We start from the raw sequence: 11,966 nt of genomic DNA on the forward strand, positions 1-11,966 counted from the left end.
GCAGTGGATCCCAGTAATGACTCGATAATATATGTTCCCATTCCCTGTGCTGAGGGTGCTCCTTCCAAGAAATCGTAGTATTGCTCTCACACTAAATTTGTAAGCCATAGATGTTTCTTCCCCGTGCCAACCAAGAGAGCTGAGTATGCTCCTTCCGCTCTTGGTTCTGGTGTCCCATTTAGTTGATCATTATCTGCTACGGATTTATAGGACCCACCAAGCATTTCTCCGCACCACAAGTGGGTGCTGAAGCTCATACCTCCTCCACTGTTTGATCATATGATCAGATAGCAGCGATGACCAATGCAATGATCGTCCAATTTATCAGATGCTATGCGAGTGTCTGAATCCAACACAGGTATGGAGTGTCGGATTCCAACCTCAAAAAGAAAGATTGGATTCGCCAAAATAACTTTAATTAATTATGAAATTTTATATTGTAATAACTAATGTATTAAAATTTTAAGCAGTTTGAGTGAATATAATGTTTTCTTTTCCATATAAAAATATAAAAAACTTACTATTAGGATGGATAAAACTTATAACATACAGTAGTTGTGAGGTTGTGGTAGCAGTATTCAGAGATAAAAAAAACATTGAAAAGAGAGCTAGAAGGATCCGTGAATCCTAAAGTGTTGGAATCCGAGATGTGTACACGGATTCTTCGCCCATTCAGAAGAATTCACATAACATAGATGATATGCATTACATTATCAATGTACATCTACACTTGATGAAAAAAAAAAACTTTATATCTTTTACCTGTGCAGACCGAGCTGGACCGGATGGAATTGCCCCCTGCAATCCGGCGGCGTCTCCAAGCCGCAATGCCAATTCTTCCCCCTTCCCTTCCCTTCCCTTCTCTGTCTCCTGTCAGCCACCAACAGTGCCTGCCACAGCTCTTACTTCTCTACAAGCTACCATCCCAGCTCCTGGATTCCAGCAGGGAAATTCAAACCTTTCCCAAAGAAGTTCAGTTTCTTCTGCCCGATCCGCCAGCACCATCCCTGGGAAATCCAAGTCATTAGTGCTGCATGACGCCGACATGGAAATTGACCCATGCATGCTGTTGGAAGATGGCACAGGGTCCGGGCCTGCTTCAGGTAATAACAGTGTGGGAGTTGGAGGTGACCATTCCAATCTTAAGGCTTCTAACTTCCTGAAAGGGGCAGTGAGAGTTAGAAAAGCAGATCTCACTTACATTGGGAATGTGGATGATGACAGCTGATTTTGCATCTTACCATTTGGCTAAGGTGAAAGTGGCTCTCTCTAAGTCTCAACAAGGTTTTACATGTTTTGTATCATTGGCATTGGTTTCAATCTTGAGATGTTGGGAGAATTTTCAGGGGGGACTTTTGTTGTAAAGAGAGGATGTCTCTGGTTACGTTCTCCGGCCAAGTAAGACCCCCCTCCGGTGGTGTCGTGCCCTTGCCGGCGCAGTTTAGAGGTTGTACATATATGTAGAGATATTGATTATTCTTCCCCAGTTGAGTAAAATGTCTCAAGAATGGTCTGTAGCTTTTTGAGCTCCATGCATTTTTAGTTGTATGTACTTTTGGTTTAGCTGGTTTGAGCTTAGTTTCTCTTTCCATGTTACTGTGGACTTTATAGTTTTGTAAGAGGGGCCCATTTTGACCCCAAATTACCATCAAGAGAAATGAATAGCTAATTGCTGCAACTTGAAGGGTCCTCTGCTTTCTTCCCTGCCCAAAATATTGCATTTTGGCTGTACATCCAGAGGCACCTGAAGTGAAGAGGGGAGTTATTGTATGGGTTCTATGTGTATGTACACAAGTGCATAAAAAATGAGAGTGGGACCCAGTACTTGGATGATCTAAACCATTCATTTGTGGGTAGCTGCCATAAATAGGCACCATACCCCCTAAATTTCTTCTCCATAGGATGATCCTAGCCCTCTGGTATGTTGAGGTTTCCATTTAGAGGGTTAGGATCATCCGATCTTTAGGGCACAGCCTCTCTAAGGCCCTTTTTATTTTGCAAGAATTTTTTGGAAATGTTTGGAAAGGAAAAATATTTCTTTTAACTTCCTAATTTTTTTGACACGTGAAAAGATGAGTTCCCTTTAAAATTTTAACTACACGTTAATCATATCACTTCCCCTTTAAATCATAGAAAGAAAGAATATTCTGAAGAAAAAATTTCAGTCAGAAATGTTTTTCTTGCAATCTATACGAGGGTTAATATTTATTTCTTATCCATAATTCGTTAAACCATTACTTCATCAAATACAAGTTACAAATGAAGAGGTGCCATCTTTTTTCATCCAATGTTAAAAGTCCCGATGTTGAGATTTACCAAGGTATTGCAAATCCTATGGCCAAATGATTCATCTATCTTTTCCAAAAGCTCCTTCTAACCAGCCTCAATCTACAAAAATAGGAACCCCATATTTTATATGGAAGTTTGGTCTTATACACTCAATCCTTAAAACTAAATAAATCGTACCAAGTTTCTAGTATAATATCTGGATTAACTACTTAAGTTGATTTTATATTGCCTTCCTTATAGGGTTTGTGCTGTTAACAATACAAATAGGGAGATGAGATCTTGGAGTGGGTGAATAATTTTACTGCTTGATCTAGGTGGAAAGTGGGACTATAGGGGAGACCCACTTTTCAATCTCATTGCCGTGAAATTATTATATGGTGTTTGCGAATAATGAGTGATGCTGCTCGAATCAATATTCGGATGTGAGCGATCCAGACGAAGGGGTCCTGCCTCTTGTTGAGCTTTGCACGGTGGGTTGGCTCGACTTGTGACCTGCATCTATGGACAAAAGGTTAAGGGCCACCCGGAGTCAGAATTCCGGAGGGACCCTTCAACACTGAAGCCAGACTGAGGCAGCAAGAGAAAGGAGAACTGGGCGGAGCATAGGCAAGGATGTACATGCGCACTTGGGTGAGTATCTTACCTCAGCGGCCGGAATGCCAAAGGTGTGCCCTACTTTTTTTGATCTATCATTCTCTTTGTGTGTGTGTGTGTGTGGGGGGGGGGGGGGGGGGGGGGTTGTCCCGTTATTTGGCTTTAACTGTGGTACCGATTTCTTACTTGAGCGTCAGAGTGGCTTCCAACAATTTTTCTGTGAGCGTTGGATATCACAGATTGGAGCTCTACTAACCCTTGGATCAAGGGTCAGGTTTCGGCATCATCAGCTCCTGTCCGTTTTGGATTTTGAGAATTGCTTTTACTAAAAACTGATTCTCAAAATCCAAAACGAAGAGAGACTCAACTAGTAACTCAATAGCCAGACTCCGTGTGGCCTGTTTTTTGACACGTATGCAAACTCTCGTTCACTACAAATGGTTAATCATGGAATTTTCTAAGCCCATTTATGTTTTGGATTTTGAGTCCAAAGCTAAAAATTGGACTAAAAAATAAATTAAAAAAGCTCAACCACAAAGAAATGGAAGGCATGGAAGGAAGTGTTTTCTGGCTTAAGGAGGTAAGTTCCTTAGGATTCCTGATAAGGATTTGAATATAGAAACACACCTAAAAAAATAGTGTCAAACTCCAATTGAAGAGCTTTTGTTTTTGTCAAAACACTATCATGAAAATGGAAATGGAAGTGGGAGAGTGAGGCAAAAAAAAACTATAAATGGCTTTTGTCTTTTGTTACCTACTTTTTGTTTTTACTTCTCTTACTGTTTGACAGAGAACCCACCAACCTCAAATCTCAATGAATCACCCTCAATGGATTGGATTGGAAATTTTTTTCTTCTTATTTTCATGTGATTAGAGTAGACTAGAAGGTGGTGTCGTATCATTCACCCTTCCTAAAACAAGGTATTCTTCACCGATCTTTTAGGACAGTAGTTCTAGGCTTTATTCTTCCTAAAACTAGTTTTATATTACTCATCGCCGAGTAATATAAAACCCCCTTTATTCCTCAGGATTAATTGGTTTGTGCATGATGACTTCAATAACAGAAAAAATCAGGGGGCCACCTAAAGGAAGGAAAAATCAAAGAGAAAGGAAAACACAACCTAAAAGATTCAGAGGAGAATAAAAAGGAGAAAATAATGGATAGAGTGTTTCTCATCAAAATAGGCCTATCTCACTCCACACAAACTTGGAGAGAGGGTTTCTCCATGACTGAATGTGAAGAAACACATTCATCACATACAAATTCAAATGAAAGGAGAAAAAAGGAGAATGAAGAATAAAGTCTTCTTCAACAAACTTATCTTTAATTTCCAACATGGTTCTTCAAAGCTACCTTGATTTAATTAATGGCCTGGTAATCATCTTCCATAAATCTCCCATATGATCAAAAGATCCTTTGTGATGTTATTTGTAATTCATGATGGAACGATCAATGTATTGTAATGGAAACCTTCACACTCAAGATTTGATAATAATTTTGTATTAATAGTTGGATAAAATATAGATATGAGAAAAAAGCACTACCTGCATGTGGCACCACTAACCAAATCATATATAATATAACATTAACTTACAAACACATAGAAGAAACCGCATGTAAGATAGTAATCTTTTGTCCAATGGGAAACAAAAGCGGATGTGGCAGTGAATTTCATCATTCTCTGTGGATCCCAGCACCAAGATATATGTTTCTAATAGAACACATTTCCTTTACAACATCTCCCATCTCCATTCGTTCTCTCGGAGATTCTGCAGAACACACCACTCCAATCCTCACTAAAGATACCAAACACTCCTGCAAACGACGTATCTTATCATTGTAATTCTCAATAATATTTTTAGCTCTTTCTTCATCATCTTCTAAAAGAATTAATGGATCTAGAATCTCCATCACTCGATCAGGCAAAGACAACTGGACAAATTTGTGAAGACTCAGGCCATCCTTAAACATGTCATCTGTGGGGTGCTTTCCAGTGAATATCTCCAATAAAAGAATCCCATAGCTATACACATCTCCGGCTGTGGACACATGACCACCTGCGCCATATTCTGCAATTCCACACATCTTTTACAATTTTTGATGTAATAAAGGATATAAGATACCAGTTAGAAACTAAAAATAAATATAAGGTTTGATTTTGAAAAAAAAGGTGGAAATTTTATCAAAGAGATGATAGATAATTGAATGATCTCTTCACATTTAGAAACCTAAGTTGCATGGAAAGAGTCTAGAATTTTTAGAGAAACACATAAGAAACGATTTAGCATGATGAAAGAAAATATAGAAGTTATGTCCTACATTGCACAAGTATAGGTACGAGTGTCAGAATCTGGCATGGAGATATAGTGTCGAATTCAGTAAACCTCAAAAGAATGCTTTGTAGATTCGCCAAAATATTTTAATTAATTATCAAATTTTAATTTTTTACATAATAATATTATTTTAACCCGTAAAATATTTAAATTTTAATAAGTTAAGCAGATATAATGTTTTATTTCTTTTTTAAGAAAATTACTAATAAGATGGGTAAAATTCAAAATGTGTGATAATTATAAATTGTGGCAGTAGCATCCAAAAAAACAGAAAAGAGATAAAAGAGATATAGAACTGTCGTAAAGATTCCTGTAATTTGAAAAGTACGTGTCCCAGACGGGTACAACATGGGTTTTGGCCAATCAAGTCATGTAAGTTATGAATAGCATTCCACTATGTATTACTGAAAACCGCTAGTCAATTTTGGACCATGATAATTTCTCAACATGATTTCTTCATCTGAAAGTCTGAAACCAACAAAGTATCAATGATTGCACAATCAAAAGCACTACAAAAGTGGATCAAATTAAACTTATAAGGTAAAAAATAAGTAGAAGTAGAAGGAAATTAAAATGATGTCATTTTCTAAGTACAAACAAAATAGTTGTAAATGTCAAATCTTTAATTTCACTTTCATGTTGACTTGGGAGCAAGGTTTTAAATTTCGGTTTCGGAATTCGTTTTGGTCCTCACCGAAACCAAAATTTCAGCCGAAATTTTGTTCTAAATCTATCGAAATCCATTTAGGTAATATTTTATCCCATAGAAAATTTCATCAAAATTATCGAAATGTCCGCTGAAATTTAGGTAATTTTGGCTGAAATTTTGGGATAATATTAAATAATAAATAAAAAAGGAATTTTTGGAGATATCCCTTAAATTTTGGCTCGAAATTTCAGGGAAAATGAAATTTCGATCGAAATTCTGTAACGTTTCGATTTCAACCAATTTCGATTTCATTCTCGGCCGAAACCCAAAATTTTGGATTTCGGTCAAAATTTAAAACCTTGCTTGGGAGAGGCAACTTAAAAGGCAATTGTTGAAAAATCCATTAAACACAAGGAATTAGGATGAATAGTGCACGCCAACCAAACGTGTCTCGAAAAGGGAAATGGCATCATTTTACCTTCCTTTCCAAGGGAAACACTATTTCAGTCACAACATTAATCCAAAAGTCTCGTATTTATTATTAGGAATTATTAGAAACCTCCTTGACATTTATCATACACCTTAAATTTAGGATAATTGGCAAAAGGAATTTAGGATAATTACCAAAAGGCTTCAATTATTCTCATGACCATGTTTTCATTATGAGGAAGACTCACATTGTTTTACACTTTTTAATTTGCTACTTAGAGTTTTGTTTGGAATTGTAACAACCTTTGATAGCTGGTTAAACAATAATCATTCCTCGGATTTGCCCACATGCTAGTCTTGCCTTGCCCTAGCCTCCGCATTCCTGGTTCTAGATTTGCCATACCTCTTTTCTTTTCCAATCGAGGATTGTCAAAAATTCATTCCTTGGATTAGACACACACACACACACACACACACACACACACACACACACACACACACACACACACACACCGGATTCTTACGATCCTAGAAGGAATGAGGTAATGTACCACTTATTACCCTAGGATCACCAAAGAGGAATTATGGGCCCTAAGTCCAGGACATGACTCTGTATAGAACCATCCACGCAGACTAGGAAAGTGTCGCTTGTCATGTGCTCAAGCTCTTTTGGAGAACCTAAATCATCTTTCTTTCATACCACTTTTCTTTGAAAAAAATCACCAAAAGTTGACATGTTTGACTAGGGATTAATAGAAACAACTATTTATTAGAAAGAAAGCAAGGGTTTTGAGTGTGGGAACCATCATCCACTGACATCTATAGGGAAGTGTGTGCACCTTTAGCAGATGGCGTGGAGTGAACTTGTGATGCGCAATGGGATCTTTGGAGGCAGTCATTAATCTGGAAATCCTTGTGAGGCCGATGCTAGAAAGTGGCTATGCCAGAAAATGGCTACTTGACCCCCACGCTTCGTCCCGAACAGTGGAATGAAAAAAACTACCTAACTCTATGTTTTTTTTTGAAATTTGACATTGCATTAATAGTCAAAAGTATTGGGTGGGGACAAGATGTCCCACACATGATACATAAAAGTGGTCCACAGGGCCATTACCAAGCCTGTTAGATAGGTGAGATAACCGGTGACACGACTAACATGGACTCCCTAAGGACTCCTTCCTTTGCTAGAATAACTGTCGCCTTATTAGCCGACCTCCTATGATGCTCAATCCTTGTCTCCAATAATCTTATTAAGTCCAAAATCTCCACAATTAATGCAGTAACCACAAAATTTACAAATGCAGTAACCACAAAATCTATAGATGCAAGAGGAGAAAGGGTGCTATACATTCGTGGATGAGTGGTTGCTAAACGTTCGGCATTGTCACACTCCTCAGAGTGTTATACGTCTGTTCAAGTGTGGTTGCCGATCGTCTAGCTCTAGAAAATCTTGGCAAATGGTTCACCCAATCTTTGAAATGGCAAAGGGGTTGCACACATGGTGTCAGGCTGTGGCAATGATGACTAGCGGTAGTGGGATCCAATCGAACAGGGGCTCGTTAGATTGGTCAACTCCAGGGCATTTTGGTCCTATTTGAAAAGTTGGATAATTTTGAAAAAAAGGCACTTTTCATGGTACTTTTGCTTCTTTCATTGGACTATATTTTCTCTCATGGGTCTTCGGGATGTTTTACTGCTCTAGCTCATCTAAGAAGCAAGATTTGATTCATCATTGGAGTGTTAGGTCGCAGTAGGTCGTATGACACACAAAATGAGGTATCAACATAAGCTTTTTCATTAGCCACACTAAAGACCCAAAAAATAGAAGGCAATAAAAATTAAACTTATAATCAATCATTTTATAATATGAATATGCTATTATTTTATGTAACACATATTAGTTCATACTAAATGTAACTCTATGGAGATGCCACGTTCTAATACATGCTCATCTAAAAGAATAGGCTATGCTTTACAAAGGGTACGATATGTTAAAAAGTATTTTAGATAATTAGTGATATTAGTAATTACCCAAATCTTAGGGTTATTTTTTGTTGAGAAACATTAGTCATGGGTTTTTTTGGAAATTTATTTACAAATTTTCTCATTATTTTCTAATAATATTAGAGATTTTATTGAATAATTGAATAATTGCTTCTCCGAATTTTTCCCAAATTATAACTTTTTAACCATTTACATGATTAGCATTTTCTACACAACTATTTTGCAGAAAGAACTCATGGTCATAGGTACTAAAAAGGCCGGGTATTATTCGGGTGACATGTACGAGACCACTTGATGTAAAATAACATTCCTATATACTCTATCAATAAATATAGAAATGGTATCAAGTAATTTTTTTCGTTCAAGATGCTAATTTAGCCTTTGTTGCGCTACATTATATACCTAATAATTGAGAAATATTTTATAAAACTCACTGAGAATAGACTGGATGACGAAAATTGATAAAATTATTACCTGGAGCAATGTACCCAATAGTTCCCTTTAATCCAGTTGTGCTGCTTTGATCTTCAGATGAGCTCTGAACGATTCTTGGATAAAACTTGGCTAACCCAAAATCACCCACATGAGCATTCATGTCTTCATCCAACAAAATGTTGCCTGGCTTTAGATCACAATGAACAATCGGTGTATGGCAATGATGGTGAAGATAATCCAGCGCAGAAGCTATGTCAATTGATATGTTTAATCTCTTAATGAAGTTTAAACTTCCTAATTGTTGTTGCCCATCTAATTTTGAATGCAACCACTTCTCTAGACTCCCATTTGGCATGAACTCAAGCACGAGAGCTTTGAAATCATTACCTCCAAAATCGATGCTTGAACAAGAAGTTAAGATCTTCACAAGATTTCGATGACGAATGTTTCTCAATGCGTTGCATTCAGCTATGAAACTCTTTGAAGCTCCCCTTAAGTAAAGGTTGAGTACTTTGACAGCAACAACATTTTCAATGCGACTGAGGATTCCCTTATATACTGATCCATAACTTCCCGTGCCTATCAAATTGACTGAAGAGAACCCATCTGTTGCTTTAAAGAGCTCTGCATAAGAAACCTTTAAATGCCGGCCCTCCAGAGAAGATAGGGAAGATGGTTTCTTCCTTGACTTTCTTATCCAGTAAAGCGAAGTAGGGACACACAATAACAAAATCAAACATACAACCGCACTTACTACTAGGATGATTACTCTAGAAACATGGGCTTTTCCTCGTCTGTCATTAGCTAGCACTGGGCATGTTTGCAACTTTAATTCTGGGATACCACCACAAAGATTATCGTTTCCCACGACTGAAATTGCACTGGCATTTCCAAAGACACCTTGTTTTGGAACTTCACCCTCAAAATTATTGAAAGACAAGTTTAGATATTGTAGAAACTGAAACCCCTCTAGATATTTTGGAATCTTCCCTGAGAAGTTATTGTATGAAAGATCAAGGACTTCAATGGATGTTAATGTAGTAAAAACTGACGAAACATCTCCTTGGAAGGAGTTACCCTGCATATAAAGTTCTCGCATGCTCTTACAATTTGCAAGAGTGCTTGGGATTTCACCTGACAATTTGTTCTGAGAAACATCCAATCCCTCTAGAATTTTCAAGGTACCCACTTCTGATGGGAGGGAGCCAGTAAAAAAATTTTGAGACAAAGAGAGTTCCATTGATAGCGAAGAAAGGCCAATAATTTGTTTTGGTATCGTACCTGTAAGGTTATTTCGAGAAAGGCGCAAACGTAAAAGTTTTGTACAGTTTGCAAGAGATAGAGGTATGCTTCCTTGCAGGTTGTTATTTCCTAAATCGAGGTCGGTCAATTGAGTAATATTTCCAATATTGTATGGGATTTTCCCGGACAAACTATTATTTCCCAAGTAGAGTTCTTGTAAGTTCTGGAGCATCCCAATTGAAGTGGGAATAGAACCCGTGATGAAGGTTGAATGTATAGCCAAACTTTGTAAGTTGATGAGATTCCCGATCTGACTAGGGATGTTACCAGAAATTTGGTTTTGTCCTATTGACAACGAAGAAAGGTGAATTGAGAGATTGGCTATGGAGTTGGGAAATAGGCCAACAAAATGATTTCTCTGTATGTCCAACCAATTTAGATTACTACAGTTAGTCAAAGAAGTGATAAATTTCAAGTCATCAGCTCTACCAAGGCCTAGGTAATTATAGCTGAAGCTAAGTATGATGAGTAGATTCTTTCCCCATCCAATATTTCCAGGCACTGGTCCGCTAAACTGGTTATCACTCATTTCAAGCCATACAAGACTTGAAACATTGGATAAAGAATTTGGAATGTGTCCGGTAAATTGATTGCTTGATAAAAGTAGATATTGGAGTTTAGGAAGAGAGAATCCTATATTGGGTGGAAGGGTTCCGTGTAACTGGTTATTTGTCACGGCAATGGTCACAAGAAACGAGAGATTATTGTAAAAAGAGGAAGGAACCGTACCATATAATAAATTTGAAGAAAGGATGATCCGTTTCAAGCTATTAATTCGGGCCAGGTCATCTGGGATGTGTCCCACCAAACTATTTTGAAATAAAGAGAGATGGTTGAGAGATGAAACGTTCCCTAGTTGAGGTGGAATGCTCCCTGTAAGATTATTACCATAAAGAAACAACAAGAATAGCTTCGGTAGAGTGCTAAGTTGGATGGGAATTTTCCCTGTTAACTCATTGTAACCCAAATGGATGACTCTGAGGTCCCTACAGTGGGTGAGATTGGATGGAATTTCCCCTCCCAAGGAATTATGCTCCATAATAAGATGTTGCAGTCTAAATAGACGGCCAATATCTTGGGATATTTGGCCATTGAAGCTGTTTTCTTGGAGGTGGATTTCCCTAATGAAGGTGAGGTTAAATATGGCAGGAGATAGAGTACCCACCAAGTTCTGCCCTCTAAGGTCCAATACAGTGACCCTTTGATGCCTCCGACCGCACGTGATTCCATTCCACTGGCAGAAATGGAGAGTATGGTTCCATGATGATAAGGCTCCAAGAGAATCATTCCTTATACAATCCTTAAAAGATAGCAGAGCCATTCGATCGGTTTCGTTTCCAAGTAAGGTGGTGGTGGTTACAGAATTCGAATGTACTACATTCATGGCAAAGAAGAGATTTACAGAGAAGATAAATGACCAAAGCACACTAAGACTCATACCTGGTAGCTCCATCCTCATTGAAGCTCTTCTGATGCTGAACAAATACAAGATTTCTTCTTGTCTCCCAATTTTATTTCATCTCACTACACCTTTATATAGAAAGAAATGATGGTGCATTTACTGCCAATTTCATTTTATCTTTTTTACTCCTAATTTCCATGTCTACCTACCATTTGATTTTTGTTTCCGCTTTGAAGTGGTTCACAAAAGACTCACCTTACAAAGAAACTTTTGTAATCATAATTCCACTCCAAAACTACGAAGTCTACAATTTGGTTTTTTCCCCTTCGAAGGGGTCCACGAAAGCCACACCTTACAAATAAATTTGTGAACTCCTAATTCCATTTCAAAAAATTTCGTCCAAGTGAACTGTATGGCGATTCTTGTAGGGCATCGTCTTTGTCCTGTTATGTGGAATTTGGCCTCCTATTTTCCATGTCTACGATTTGGTTTTTGTCCCCCTTGAGGGGGTCCACAAAAGCCACACCT

General features: G+C 37.8%; 1 protein-coding gene across 1 annotated transcript; it reads right to left on the bottom strand.

Moving 5' to 3' along the window:
• Positions 1–4,411: 4,411 nt before the first annotated feature.
• On the bottom strand, positions 4,412–11,647 carry LOC143859182 (uncharacterized). The gene is made up of 2 exons (XM_077369871.1): positions 8,774–11,647; positions 4,412–4,953 (listed from the first exon to the last, which is right to left on the bottom strand). The coding sequence occupies exons 1-2, from the start codon at positions 11,493–11,495 to the stop codon at positions 4,559–4,561; spliced, it is 3,117 nt and encodes a 1,038-aa protein (XP_077225986.1). The 5' UTR covers positions 11,496–11,647; the 3' UTR covers positions 4,412–4,558.
• Positions 11,648–11,966: the final 319 nt, after the last annotated feature.

This window comes from Tasmannia lanceolata, unplaced genomic scaffold, assembly GCF_043159265.1.
Source record: "Tasmannia lanceolata isolate RefF3 unplaced genomic scaffold, GAP_Taslan_0.1 ptg000029l, whole genome shotgun sequence".
Lineage (NCBI taxonomy): Eukaryota > Viridiplantae > Streptophyta > Magnoliopsida > Canellales > Winteraceae > Tasmannia > Tasmannia lanceolata.

What these genes read in the sequence shown, in the direction of transcription:
- LOC143859182 (XM_077369871.1), bottom strand. Translation starts at nt 11,495, where the DNA reads ATGAGGATGGAGCTACCAGGTATGAGTCTTAGTGTGCTTTGGTCATTT. An exon ending in TATTGGGTACATTGCTCCAG is followed by an intron (nt 4,954 to 8,773) that starts GTAATAATTTTA and finishes GTGGAATTGCAG; the next exon opens with AATATGGCGCAGGTGGTCAT.